The 15,989-nt window shown below is 38.2% G+C and overlaps 1 protein-coding gene across 2 annotated transcripts in view; it reads left to right on the top strand.

Annotated features, from left to right (window-relative positions):
* LOC124605322 (probable phosphorylase b kinase regulatory subunit alpha) overlaps positions 1–15,989 on the top strand; it is a 250,327-nt gene that overhangs the window by 91,391 nt on the left and 142,947 nt on the right. For both annotated transcript variants that reach the window (XM_047136918.1, XM_047136917.1), the window contains exons 8-10: positions 6,820–6,993; positions 8,484–8,697; positions 15,864–15,973. In XM_047136918.1, coding sequence (XP_046992874.1) covers positions 6,820–6,993; positions 8,484–8,697; positions 15,864–15,973 — 498 coding nt within the window. The remainder of the gene's footprint in view (positions 1–6,819; positions 6,994–8,483; positions 8,698–15,863; positions 15,974–15,989) is intronic.

Here is a 15,989-nt window from a genome sequence, read left to right as displayed (position 1 = left end):
ATCCAAAGCTTTCAGAACATCATGTGTGAAAAGCACAGGTTTTGTGTGATCGTTGTTTTCAGAATCCACAGTAGTTGGTGTGGGGACTGTCATTCCTTTCGAGATATCTCATTACTTTTGAGCTAAGGTTGTATATATAAGAGTCTACAATGGATGGATGTCAGTGATATTGGATGGTAGTTGTCTGGACTTTTTGGTTACTCTTTTTGTAAGTGGGTGTAACCTGTGCCTTCTTCAACCAACTGGGTATAGTTTATTGTCTGAGGAACTGTGTTACATTACGATTAAGAGAGAGTCTAACTGAGCTGCAAATTACATATGTCAATTCAACCAATTTGAGAAAATGTTCCAGCTGATAGTCTCAGATTTGGCTGAAATTTAGCACACCAATGCTACCAAGTGTGGAACACTCATGTACAAAATTTTAAGTTCCCCTGCCAATTACTTCCAGAATTATGGTTTGTGAAAGAAGGTGGTGCGACCCAGAAATTGCAACCCACATCTGGCAATCTATCTTCAGACCCAACTTCAGGTCTTAATAACTTTGGAACTATTCCACGCAGTCCAGTGAAATTTTTACAACCCAGTAACATCCATTTAGAGAACACACTCCATGAATCAAAACACCAACAACATATTTCTGACAGAAAATAAAAAATTCCAAAATGTGATTAAAAAAATGTAATACGTTAAAAGATACATATTATAGGTGCCCTCTGTGCCAAATATAATTCACTCAAAAAGGGTATAAATTTTTTAGTGGTAAGCTTAATGGGGCCTAAACACACACAGAACTCATTGTGCCCATATCAGTCACAAAAACTGAGTTACATGCACACTTAAACACAAAAATTTGAAAAATTGCCTGAAAAATATGGATTTTCGAAGTGTGGTAGCACAAAAGGTACAAGTGATATCCAAGCCAAATTTCAAATACTGCATAAGTAGACCATAATATAATATGTGGCAAAATTTCAACTTGTTATTGCAAGGCATTTGTGTACAATAAAAGTTGACAGAGATGTATTTGGTTATGTTTCTTTTAAAATGCTTTAGCAAGTAATAGTGATGATGCAGGCAGCTTGTTTCAGATAGAGCTGCAGCAATTGTTGGGAACCATTAGGCAACAGAAAGTTGAACAATGGTAGTTTTCAGGGACAGAATGAGTCATTATTAGGCAGGAACAACAAAGGAAACAAGCAACAATTACAGGTTAGTCATGTTTTTAAGTTTCTAGTTCAGACTGGTCAGTACTGTTGTGGAAAGTCAGTATGGAGGCAGAAGAGTGTACTAGTGGTGCTTGTTCAAACAAGTTACAGTATTGGTAGAGCGCAAGCATCTGAATGTCGTAAAACAACATATGGAACAACATGTGGCATTCGCTTTGTACTGTATGATGTGGATGAATTGGACCAAGATTTGTTGCTATGGAGATCCGTGATACACCCTGTGGGCACAAGAAGTACAGTTCAAGGAAACTTTAGTGTTTGTTACCATCATATGAAAGTGTTTCTGGATAAGTGTTAATTCCTACAAAGAAGTTGTTTTGATCCATTTCGGATTCATAAGAAGACAGTGGAGTGTAGCCTCAGAGAAATTGATATAAAATCAGTATTGAAAGTGAATCAGTACATGGGACTTAACATGAAACCAGGACAAAAGTTATGTTCCAGGTGTGTTACACTGCTAAAAAATGAAGAATATTCTGATAATTTACATGACAGTGACAAAGAGTATCAGCCACCAACAACCACAGCGGATGAGCAATTAAATACTTCAGTGACTGCTCTTGGTTTGTCTCCCATGAAGATACACAAAGTTGGGAAAAGAGACAGGCCCAGCTGTGGTAGAAGCTGCAAGAAGCTCAAATGGAATTAAAACACAAAAGAGCTGACACACTAATGGTGGAAGAGGAAGAACTATCTGCTCCGAAGGAACAGAAATCATGCCAGAAATGCTCTGATTTGGACAAAATTGTGCATGATTTGAAAGAAAAATGTGGCATATCCACATGCCAGAAAAAGTAGCTATTCTTACCGTTGCACCTTCCGGCTGGTCTATTGACTACACTGCAAAGGAATTCAATGTTTCGACATATATGGTAAAGCAAGCTAGGAAAATAAAAGTAACCCAAGGAGTGCTTCCACAACTTCAACAGGCTCAGGGTAAGCAATTGAGTTCAGAAATAAAGGTGCTAGTGTCGGAGTTTTATGAAAATAATGACTACAGCCGAATAATGCCTAGAAAAAAGACTATGTAATAGTGAAAATGGGAAATGTACGTGTACAGATGCAAAAAAGACTGTTGCTATGCTGCATATCAGACCTATATGTAGAATTCAAGGAAAAGTATCCCAATACCAAAGTAGGTTTATCATCTTTTTTCAATCTTCGGCCAAAATGGGTTGTGCCTGTAAGTGCAAGGGGCACACACAATGTTTGTGTATGTGAGACCCATCAAAATGCTAAGCTGATGTTTGCTGCTATAAAGGATTCTGGTCTGGATTACAAAGGTGCAATGAAGCTGCTAGTGTGTGACATCAGTTCCTACCAGTGCATGATACACAAGTGTGAAAAGTGTCCTGGTAAGGCAAATCTTGCACAACACATGAATAACAAACTGTATGGTGAACTCCTTATGGATGACGATAAACTTGTTTCTTATAAAGAGTGGACACACATGGATCGCACAAGTCTTGAAACAAAGCAATGTACAGTGGAAGATTTTGTTGAAATGTCAAAAAACGGACAAACTGACCACACACAGCTTCACAGCAACAGCACAATTGGCCTATCTCCAGTTTTGTAAGGATAATTTGAAACAAGATGAAATTATAGTAATACTAGACTTATCTGAAAATTATGTATTTATAGTTCAAGATGCCACCCAAGGATATCATCGGGACAACAGTCAAGCAACTCTCCAGCCATTTGCGATTTACTATAGAGGTGAATCAGGTGGGTGATGTGTCTGTCATGAACCTGTACGTTTTTAGTGACTGTTTAATTCATGATGCCATTGCAGTTCATGCCCACATTCACACTGTCATGGCATATGTGAAAAACAAGCTGCCTCGCATACATTTTGTGAAATACTTAAGTGATAGGGCAGCTAGTCAGTACAAAAACTGTAAAAATCTCAAAAATTTATGCATGCATTACCATGATTTTCAGATTCATGCAGAATGGAATTTTTTCGAAACAAGTCATGGTAAAAATGTATGTGATGGTATTGGTGCTACCATTAAGCGCATGGCATCACAAGCTACTCTGCAGCACCCTACAGAAGGTCACATTCTCACATCTCTTCAATTATTTACCTGGGTACAGAAAAATATCTCTGGCACACAATCATTCTATGTTTCGAAAGATGAGGTGAAATCAGTTGAAGAGTTGCTAAAAAGCAGACTAGAACACGTTAAAACTGTTGCAGGCACAAGGAGCCATCATCACTTCTCTCCAGCAGACTCTGACAATGTGCAGATGAGCAGACTGTCCGGTTATAACTATAGGTTCATGCACAACATGTGTCTTCACAGTGTGTCTGACTCAGGATTCAGAAGCAAAAGCAGCAACATACAACCAGGTTGCTATGTTATTGCTGTTTATGATGACAAATGGTACTTAGGATGTGTTGCAGAGTGCTGTGAAGCAGAAGGTGATGTATTTGTGAACTTCATGGCACCAGCAGGACCAGCAAGATCATTTCATTGGCCACATTTGGCAGACAGGTGCTGGATTCCTTTTGAACATATTCTTATGACAGTTCCAGTTCCTACCACAGTGTCAGGAAGACAGTACAATTTGACGGGTTCGAAGCACAATTGACTGGTTTTTAGCAGTTAAGGTGCAGTAAACATTAATGATAGGTTGTGTTAATCTGTCTGTCTGTTGTTGCTTAGTGATTAAACAGTTGTGGGAGAGGCTAAGAAGAGGCAGAACAGTTTACGATATGTTTTTACAAAATTGTGTTGTGGAACAATGGCCACATCACCAAATACATCTGTCAACTTCTATTGTACACAAGCATCTTGCAATAACATGCTGAAATTTTGAGATATATATCATTATGGTCTACTTATGCACTGTGTGAAATTTGGCTTGGATACCACTTGTCCCTTTTGTGCTACCACACTTCGAAAGTGTGGTAGCACAAAATTTTTCAAATTTTTGTGTTTAAGTGTGCATGTAACTCAGTTTTTGTGACTGATATGGGCACGATGAGTTCTGTGTGTGTTTAGGCCCCATTAAGCTTACCACAAAAAAATTTATACCCTTTGTGAGTGAATTATATTTGGCACAGAGGACACCTACAATATGTATCTTTAAACGTATTACATTTTTTTAATCTCATTTTGGAATTTTTTATTTTCTGTCAGAAATATGTTGTTGGTGTTTTGATTCATGGAGTGTATTCTCTAAATGGATGTTACTGGGTTGTAAAAATTTCAGTGGACTGTGTGGAATAGTTCCAAAGTTATTCCCCAAGACCTGAAGTTGGGTCTGAAGATAGATTGCCAGATGCGGGTTGCAATTTACGGGTCACACCACCTTCTTTCACAAGTCATAATTTTGGAAGTAATTGGCAGGGGAATTCAAATTTTTGTACGTGAGTGTTCCACACATGGTAGAATTAGTGTACTGAATTTCAGTCAAATTTGAGACAATGAGCTAGAGCCCCTGGTTGAACTGACATTGTAATGACCCATATATCAACTGACAGTTATACCACTGTGCTCTGGGCCCTTGTTGATTTTAGCAATTCCTGCTGTTTCTGAATGCCACTGGTACTAACATTTATATTACTCATCTTTACAATAGTTCAAGAATTAAACTGGGGCAGTACTCCCGATTCTTCGTTTGTAAAGGAGTATTTGAAGATAGAGTTCAACATTTCTGATTTTTCTTATTACCCTCAATTTTGGCTCCAGTGCCATCCTTGAGTGTCTGACCACTACCTTTGGTACCAGTGACTGCCTTTACAGTTGACCAGGATTTCTTCTGCAAGATTCCTCTGTGTTAGTCATTTAAGACACACACAAGGTTCATTTGACAGCCAAAAATGTTAAATTCAGAATCTCCGTACCTGTGTTTATCATTTAAGGATTGTTGATGTAATATGTTACTGACACTTTCCTGTTCATTGTGCTGTTAATACGGGTCATTCTAAAAAAGGGCATGTTTATAGTGTGGCTTGTGTAATTGTAAAGTTTGAGTTAAGTTATTACATTGCCAAGAAGAAATATTGACATTAATGAGCATCACCTCTGTTATTGAGCTGTTTTGGGTAAGTTTTAATCATTAGTAACTGTTATTTTTATCAACTGATTATACATTAATAGTAAATTAACACTAAGGAGATAGGAAAGTCTAACCTCAAAAGAAGCAGCTCAACATCTAATTTTGTGAATATTTCTCATCTTCGTGGAAACTGACTTTCCCATAGGTGAGAATTTAGTAACGTAGTGTTGATTAGGGATTAAATGATAAAATAAGCTCTCTTATTTATCAAATTAGAAAAGCAATGTCCCTATATAAGTGAGAAATTTATCTTTTAGCTAGACCTTGACATTTTTAAAGATGGTTTTCAAAATGTTAAAAGGTTAGCCTCATGCAACAAAAAGATCCCATTTTATTTACTTTTTAAAAAGTAGTGATGGAATTATGTAGCTCATATATGCTTGCTGACTAAATTTATATTAATGTTTCATATAATAGCCTAATGTGTTATAGTTTTTAAAGCTATTCACTGCACGCACAGTCTTCTTTTGGGGTACGGCCTGAGATTTTTAAGGCAATTTGTGTGTACTCCCTTAAAAAGAGTGTGTGTCATGGAGAACGATGTGAAATCGTGTCAGTTTTAAATCTACTAAACATCAATAACCAAGGACAGTACTACTTTGATGAGTTGAAAAATTGTTATATTTTAGCCTGGTGTACCATTTGTATCTTGATATATTCATATTGTAATAGTACAAACAGTAAAGCTACATCTACATGGTTACTCTGCAATTCACACTTAAGTGCCTGGCAGAGGGTTCATTGAACCATTTTCATACTACTTCTCTACCATTCCACTCTTGAATGGCGCATGGGAAAAAGGAACACCTAAATCTTTCCATTCGATGATTCATTTTATAATTCAGTGACGATTATTAACCTCTAACTTATCCAATATTCAGATATTTTAGGCAGTTATCACCTCCATTACTGCCAAGCTTCTTTACTATGCTGAATAAATTTCCTATTTTTTTTATTTTTTTTTTTAGTATAATTTTTTTGGAACCAGTATTTGAGTACTGATTTACTTGATTGTGCTAACATAAAAATATATAAAACTTAATTATTTTCAAATTAAAAAAAAAATAAATAAAACCTTTTACAAAGTGTGCCTGATTTTGTAGAATGACCCATGTATCAGTTTTCAATTAACAAGTAACTGTTGAACATACGTCACTAATATGCAGACTGCATCAAACTTGAGAGAGTTTGAACAGTCTTCGAACATACTGCAGCAGTACTGGTCACAAACCGTCTTTATGAACACGTGATATTGTTGTAAAAGACAGTAACTTCCAGTGGTCAAAGTTTAGCTGCACGTTTCGCTTCTAAATATGTTGATCTAGAGTGAGTAGGGCAAACAAGTTCATGCTTTTTACCATATACCTTCTCAGTCTGTGCATTTCTTGACATATCCTTGTATCTATATGGAGCTGTGTAAGTTGATTGACCCTAATATTTGTGTAGGAAAGTTTAGTATTTCCTGGTACATATTATTTTTTACCAACAAAATTTCTATCCAGATATTTTCTCTGTGCAGATATTGATTCGTACAGAGGATGGTCTACGACTGGTGCCAGAACTCTATGCAGTGCCTGGTGACAAAGTGTCTGGAGAGTATCAAGAACCAGGAAGTCAGAAACGCATCGCTGTTGGTCGTTGTCCTTTTATGTGGGCACAGTCTTTATACATTCTGGGCAAGCTTCTGCAAGAGGTACCATTACTACAGTTTCTTCTTTTGTTTCTTTGACCATTTGATTAAAACTACACTTCAAAAATCTGCCTAATAGATTATCTTGTGCTGTAAATTATTGTTATGAATATATTAAATGGGGAAAGAAACAGGCTGCAAATTAAATATGATGTAATTGATTTCTTTCCATGAGTTTGTATCACTTTTTAACCTAGTTTATGAGATCATTATTGTCAGGCTGTAACGACAATTGAATTCTAATCCAAAGGCGAAGTTTCCAATGAAGTACAACACTTAGTATTGAAAGCACATTTATTACAAACACCACCATACAGACAGAACAGAAATGACCGTCAGGATAGAGAGTGCCACTATTTATACAAACTTAAAACATTCCAGATTCTGGAAATATTATAAACATAAGAAATTTCGAGAATCTTCCAGAATTAATAAGTGCTAAATAGCAAATAATTTCTGGTGATCAGGTATGAACTGACAACCCACAACATGTCAGCCAACAACGCTAACCTTTACACCACATTTACATGTAGCACAGCTTGCAACGATATGACTTCATACAAATGGTTCTTGTTAAAGCAAAAATAGAAGAGGTACTTTAAATGAAAGTTTAAGGAACAATTGATAAATCTGTATGTCTGCAAGAGTTCATCTGTTAATAATTTTGTGCGACAGACATACAGACAGACTGGCTGGCCAATACTTATCTTCAACAGCCAAAATTCTTAGCACTGTTGATAGACACATACCGAAATAGAAACAAACCATCCTAGCTTTTGGAACTACCAGTTCCTTCCTCAGTGTGGACTGAGGTGTAGGTTGGGGAGGGCGGGTTACTCAGATGCCAGTATGAGATGTATCCAGCTTCTGTGAGAATGTATGGGACAAAGATGAAGCGGGAAATGTCAAAGATAATCTCATTGTCTTTTGAAGTTTCCCCTCATGAAATGACTATTCCATGAGATTTCAGGATTTGAGTTAAATGATGTCCACTTCTTGCCATGATATTATTTCTGACAGCCAGGTAGCCATCTTAAGGCTTATTATAAAAGGACAAATTTTAACAATAATCTTCACAATTAAGGGTCATTTAGCAAGTGCATGAGAGACATTAAGTAAGAAATATTAATTCAGGTAATAGTTAATTATGTCTGTTTCAGGATTCTGTACTTAGTCCACAGCTTTGACAATGTTCTCATGACTCATATTTTAGAGTTTAGATGATGAGATACATTGCAAACCATAATTATCTCTCTGAGGTTTTTAATTACTGTATTTCTTCATTTGAAGATGTGATAACAGTATCGCAAACTGGTCATGCATAATCTTGGAATAATGGATTGTCAGCAGCTAGTGCAGTGTCTGGAATTTTTTTTGGAAGATTGTAACAAATTTTTAAAGAAATTTTTTAACTTCTGAAGAGTATTTTATTATGTTGCTGGTGTTAATGGTGAATCTTTTTATTGATTTCTTGTCTCATTTGCATTGCACAGGGTTTCTTGGCAGTTGGAGAGCTTGATCCGTTAAATCGCAGATTGTGCTCTGAAAAGAAACCTGATGTTGTTGTGCAGGTTGTTATATTAGCTGAAAGTGATGACATCAGGGAAAAATTAGCACAGCATGATATTACTGTCCAAACAATAGCTGAAGTTGCTCCCATAGAAGTTCAACCTGCACGTGTTCTGAGTCACTTATATACATATCTCGGTGAGTGCAGATAAATTAGTTACTACTTCAAAACTGAAGCAAAAAGTCAGCAGCAACCATGCATTGTCAAACATAAAACATATTCTAGAACATCTGACATTGGTGCATCATACTCTCACAAGGCATATTTGTAAACTAAAGGCAGCCATCTTTACCTACCAAAGATAAGCACTATACTGTAATGTAGCACAGCCCCAAATGATAATACTGTCTATCATAAAATCTGTAAATTTTGTATTTCAAGGACTAGAAAATTATAAAAACCTATACAACACCTTTGTTTCATTGTGTGCATCCATTTCGAATACCAACATAAAATTTTATATCTAATGCCTCTAATGAGAATAAGTTGCTGGCTGCTCCTCAAGGAGAACATCACTAAAGTGGGTCCATAAATGTCCCTTGAACACTTAAGTCTTCACATTTAACACACTGGTGCACTCCTGTGTTAAAGTACAAAAAATCTCAACTTCCTCTATATTTAATAGCAACCATCTTTTGTCCTCAAAGTGCTGTACTCTCATGTTGTCTATGATGTTATCCAGTTAGTGCTGCTCATTCTTGAGTGCTTTGCCACCTCTTGTGAGCCATTCTGTTTATTAGTATGCACTTTAAACCGTAATTTAAAATTTCTACCCCTTTTCGCAATCCCAACACTTTCTTTCATAAACACACATGCTGCAGCAGCACAGTTACGTCCGTCCATTACCTGCACCTACCTGTGAACACATTGCAGCAGATCGCTGGTAGGAAAGCCAAGCAGAAACCTACTGTACTGCAACTCGCACCATGCTGCATACAACTTAACTATTCTAAGAATCAGGAAATGGTCTTAATTTTGAACGAAAGGCGGAAATACTGGCAAAACTTCAGTATATTCTAAACCAAATACTAACAAGGAGATAGAGGGGCTGGCTAGTACTTACCTCAGCTCAGTACAGCCGATAGATACACAAAAAACAGAACCGAAAATTTACGTTCCTAGCTTTCGGAACAAATGTTCCTTCATCAGGGAGGAGAGAGGGGAAGGAAAGGGAAGAAGGGAAAGTGGATTCAGTTACTCACAACCCAGGTTATGAAGCAACAGGGAAAGGAAAACAGGGAGGGTAGCAAGGATGGAGGCATGGTTGTCAGAGGGAAGCCAAAGATATTCTACTGTAAGTACTGTGCCAGCTTCAAACCAAAGAGGGTGCATACAGAAGTAAAGAGGTACATAGTATAAAGATAAACTCAACTATGTAGGATGAAAAGATGCGTGAATGGCTAAAGAGGAAAGGGAAAGAGGAGAAGACTGAAGAGTAAATGGGAGTGAGAATGTTTAACGTAGGTTCAGTCCAGGGGGATGGCGGGATGAAAGGATGTGTTGGAGTGCAAGTTCCCATCTCCGCAGTTCAGAGGGACTGGTGTTGGGTGGGAGAAGCCAAATGGCACATACGGTGTAGCAGGTTCCTAGGTCCCTAGAATTACGCTGGAGGGCATGTTCCCTCAACAATTACACCAATAACCTGACCAATGCTTTCCTCTCCCGCAACTATCCTACAGACCTTGTCCACAAACAGATCTCCCGAGCAATACATTCCTCCCCGTTCAACAACAATGTTCCTACCCCCAGACCACACAGAAGCACCCCCCTTGTCACCCAGGATTATCCTGGCCTCGAATACATCAACAAATTACTCCGCCAGGGATATGACTTTCTCAAGTCAACCCCTGAAATGAGATCATCCCTTGACAAAATTCTCCCCACACCACCCAGAGTTGCCTTTCGTTGCTCCCCTAACCTCCGCAACATCCTTGTTAAACCCTACAATATTCCCAGACTACCTTCTCTACCCAACGGTTCCTACCCCTGTAACCGACCCCGCTGCAAAACCTGCCCCATGCATCCCCCCACAACCACTCACTCCAGCCCCGCTACTGGTAAAACATACACAATTCAAGGCAGGGCCACGTGTGAAACTACACATGTCATTTATCAGCTGACATGCCTGCACTGCACAGCCTTTTACATCGGTATGACAACAACTAAACTGGCTGAGCGCATGATCGGACACAGACGAACTGTCCGCCTAGGAGATGTACAATACCCAGAAACGGAACATGCCCTCCAGCGTAATTCTAGGGACCTATGAACCTGCTACACCGTATGTGCCATTTGGCTTCTCCCACCCAACACCAGTCCCTCTGAACTGCGGAGATGGGAACTTGCACTCCAACACATCCTTTCATCCCGCCATCCCCCTGGACTGAACCTACGTTAAACATTCTCACTCCCATTTACTCTTCAGTCTTCTCCTCTTTCCCTTTCCTCTTTAGCCATTCACGCATCTTTTCATCCTACATAGTTGAGTTTATCTTTATACTATGTACCTCTTTACTTCTGTATGCACCCTCTTTGGTTTGAAGCTGGCACAGTACTTACAGTAGAATATCTTTGGCTTCCCTCTGACAACCATGCCTCCATCCTTGCTACCCTCCCTGTTTTCCTTTCCCTGTTGCTTCATAACCTGGGTTGTGAGTAACTGAATCCACTTTCCCTTCTTCCCTTTCTTTCCCCTCTCTCCTCCCTGATGAAGGAACATTTGTTCCGAAAGCTAGGAACGTAAATTTTCGGTTCTGTTTTTTGTGTATCTATCGGCTGTACTGATCTGAGGTAAGTACTGGCTAGCCCCTCTATCTCTTTGTTAGTATTTGTTTCACATGTTTATATGTATATTCTGAACCTTGAGATGTGCACATTCACTGCCAAGCCCGTGCTAATCTTAACATAGTCATGTACAAACCCTTTCATTCAGGTTAGCAAGTTTATGATAATGTATTTCCCGAAATCTAAACAGCTTTGAAGCACGGATTGTTCTTAAATGAAAATGCTCGCCATACGATTAAGTTTAACAGTGTCTAATGCACTCAGGCTTTTAGTCAACGGTCTACGCAGTATTCCAAGCTTTTCTCACACACAAAATTACTTAAAAAATCCATACTTTCTAAAAAACACACTGGAGTAAATATGCCTTTACTTTAAAACACTTTTGAAACATGTAGCACAACTAAAACCTGCAAATTATAACTTCCTATGGAGCTCATCCTACACACGACCGTACCATTGAAAGGCTGAGCTCAGACTCCCTTAGACTGCTGTAAGCATTCTATATCTCCAAGAGAAAAGACATGTGAAGAATACTCCACTCTAATTGGTCAGTTTTCTTTAAGGCCAATAGAAAAACAATAATCTCCCGCCTTAGCCCACAGTTTTCATGACTAACCAATCAACAGATAACACACTTTCGAACTGAACTTTTTCCTGAAATAAATATTTAACATTCTGATATTTTGTTTTACTTTACGTTTTTAACTATTTTCATTTGCACTGGAATTAGCTTTCCTTTTACCATCAACTTACTTAACATATTATGATACAAAATTTCCTGTCATCTGCCTTCACACTGTTTTAAAACTTTCTCACACTAGTTCGTACAGCGTTCGTTAGTAGAACAAGGATCTACATATTTACTTTAGACCACATTCATGCATCATTCACACTACTAAAAGCACATAAAAAACTATACAAACATAAATAAACAAAAAAACCTTCAAGAAGTAAAGATAACAGTTCACAAAAACTTTCTCTTGATCTGTTTCTTGAATATGTCTGTGCACTACTGGAGTCTGGTGGTCAAAATTCTTAACTACATTATAGTTATTTCTGTTTAGTCCAGTCCGCTACTGTTCTCTAGTAGATGAAAATTAGAACTACGTACTCGACTGAATCCACTTCAGACCATCTGTCTCTGTGCACGCACGAGTCATTCTCCCAGTACACAGGCTCAACACCTTCCACATCCAGTTCTCCCCTGTACCAATCTGATGCTGCAGCGTCTGCTCCAGTTTGTCATCGATCCTGAATGCAATTTTAATCCCTTAGTTGTTAAATAATCTCAGTAGTTTATATGAGATAATTCCCCAACATGGTGTGATTGTTTCTGTGAATTTTTATGTATCCAGTTTAGCAATGTGTTCTTTGAGAAGCAGGCACAAACTTATTCTGATTAGCAGCATTAGGTCTAATATTTTATTTTGGTATTCAGTATGGATGAACACATCACAACATAGGTGCAGTATTGATTTATTTATTTTGCTAGGATTTGACATACAGCATTAAACAATTTTATGATTGTTTGGGGGATGCAGCAGCTACCATTAGTTTACACTAAACCTTGTGAGAGTATGATACACCAACATGAGTTGTTCTAGGAAAAGTTTCTTGTGTTTGACAATGCACATTTGCTGACACCTTTTGATTTTTGATGGTGCCTAATAGCATAGAAGCAATATAAATATTTACATGGTCATCAGTATGTGTAGATTACAATGTTTTAAATTGTTTCCTTGTTTTATAGTACTTGATAATGGGATGACTTAGCCTCAAAACATGTTGTGATAAATATTTCACAACTGGTGCATAAGTAATGCTTCATCAAACAGTTGTGTGATGGCTTCACCACAGGAAACTGTTCAGCAATCTAGAATCAGCAGATGAATTTGCAGATATATACACTCCTCAAAAGTTTACAGATCAGTGTACAAAAGCTGTGACAGCAGTGAATGTAGTAGATGCAGACTAAATTACACTCATGACATGTTGAATTAGAGATACCTACCTTGTATATTGCATCCTCTTCTGCCTTGATGTGGGAACACACTGTGGTGTAAGGTAATGAAAGTGATGGGAAGTCCTAGTGATCCATGATTGTTCAACTTCTGTCCAGAATTTCTGGTGTTTGATTGGAGCTGGATTAGGGCATCCATTTGTTCCATTTTTCACGGAACAGTCCTGTCTATTTCCAAGATGTTATGAAAGTTCTTTTGGGGATGCTCAAATTCCTGCATTTTTGTAATTCTGTTTGGCTAAAGTATTTTATGGTAGCAGATCTTTGATTAGTAATTTTTGCACATTGTGCTGGTATGTACCAACATGTACCTGCACCCACCGTTCAGATAACCTTTCTTCATAGTTGTCAGATGGTTTTGTTTTTACTTTAATACTAACCTTCATGGGCAATGACATGTACCATAAAGAGGTCCATGGCTGGGGCATTGGCTCCTTTACCATGAAGCAAGATGTTCATTCTGGATGATGTTGTTGTTTGCGGGCATTTCTTATCTCATTTATTGGAAATTATTTTTTGCACTGTTGCCTCTATATCCGTTGTTAAAATTTGCCATGTTCATTCCATGCATTACCTCAGAAATGTCCGCCCCGGTAGCTGAGTGGTCAGCGTGACAGACTGTCAATCCTAAGGGCCCGGGTTCGATTCCCGGCTGGGTCGGAGATTTTCTCCGCTCAGGGACTGGGTGTTGTGTTGTCCTAATCATCATCATTTCATCCCCATCGACGCGCAGGTCGCTGAAGTGGCGTCAAATCGAAAGACCTGCACCAGGCGAACGGTCTACCCGACGGGAGGCCCTAGCCACACGACATTTCCATTTATACCTCAGAAATGAGATGTTCTCATATCTAGGGCACCTTTCATCTAGCCTCAATCTAATATACTGTATATCTAACCCATACTGTCCTTGGTTGTCATCTCACCAGCCAGTTCAAAGTCTGCTGTCATTGGACTCACGTAACACCTCAATAAATTTCACTTTCTCTCCAATACTACAGCTACTCAGTTGCACATGACTGTAAATGTGTTTAACTTTAAAATGAAGACACCTGTTTTGGATTATATCAGTAAACTACCCTAAGTTGTAGCAGAGAATGTGACAATTTTGACTTGTTCTATGAATTTTTATTATGTAAGTGCTTGTATTGAAAGCGATAACCTTTTTCAAAGTTACTTTTGGTTTTGTTAATAAGCAAAAGTAATGTAAATCCTATGACAATGACAAATAATGTGTGTACAAGTTTGCTACATCTACATCCACATCCACATCCATACTCTGCAAGCCACCTGACGGTGTGTGGCAGAGGGTACCGTGAATACCTCTATCGGTTCTCCCTTCTATTCCAGTCTCGTATTGTTCATGGAAAGAAAGATTGTCGGTATGCCTCTATGTGGGCTCTAATCTCTCTGATTTTATCCTCATGGTCTCTTCGCGAGATATACATAGGAGGGAGCAATATACTGCTTGACTCCTCGGTGAAGGTATGTTCTTGAAGCTTCAACAAAAGCCCGTACCAAGCTACTGAGTGTCTCTCTTGCAGAGACCTCCACTGGAGTTTATCTATCATCTTCGTAACGCTTTCGCGATTACTAAATGATCCTGTAACGAAGCGTGCTGCTCTCCGTTGGATCTTCTCCATCCCTTCTATCAACCCTATCTGGTACAGATCCCACGCTGGTGAACAGTATTCAAGCAGTGGGTGAACAAGTGTACTGTAACCTACTTCCTTTGTTTTCAGACTGCATTTTCTTAGGATTCTTCCAATGAATCTCAGTCTGGCATCTGCTTTACTGATGATTAATTTTATATGGTCATACCATTTTAAATCACTCCTAATGCCTACTCCCAGATAATTTATGGAATTAACTGCTTCCAGTTGCTGACCTGCTATATTGTAGCTAAATGATAAAAGATCTTTCTTTCTATGTATTCGCAGCACATTACACTTGTCTACATTGAGATTCAATTGCCATTCCCTGCTCCATGCGTCAATTCATTGCAGATCCTCCTGCATTTCAGTACAATTTTCCATTGTTACAACTTACCAGTTAAGATTGGAGAGCGTACAAAGTGAAATGGACTACACTTTTCAACAATTGATGTCAAAGCAGACGGCATAGTTTGTATTTATACACTCTTAGTTTATGATGAGAGAGATGAAATAGAAACAATACACATAGTTACTTGTTACTGTTCCATTTGTCACCAGTGTCATTTTCTTCTTAGTATTTGTAAGGAATCTGCTGCTGTATTATGCTGACACTTTTCAAATGGCGTCACTAAACTACCTAAACATGCTAGATAATTAATTGCTTATGCCTATTAAAGAATTTCAATTTCTTTTTTTAAATCTGCTCTGATCTTTGCACAGTACAATAAAATAATCTGTTACTTTAGTATGTGTATGCAGGAGTCCTCTAAAAAGAGACACTGCATTATTACAACATGTTTTGTGCGAGGGGTAATTCTCCATGTATGATACAGCGAAATCTTTCCAGGTCGAAACAAGAAATTGGGACTTGCAGGCCGTAAATCTCATGATGTTGGTATTTTGAGTACAAGCAAGTTGTACTCACTTCATGATCGTATCTTTGCATTCACACCACAGGTAACATTGCTATATT

The sequence above is a fragment of the Schistocerca americana genome, chromosome 3 (genome assembly GCF_021461395.2).
Source record: "Schistocerca americana isolate TAMUIC-IGC-003095 chromosome 3, iqSchAmer2.1, whole genome shotgun sequence".
Classification (NCBI taxonomy): domain Eukaryota; kingdom Metazoa; phylum Arthropoda; class Insecta; order Orthoptera; family Acrididae; genus Schistocerca; species Schistocerca americana.
This window is presented reverse-complemented; position numbering and strand designations above follow the sequence as displayed.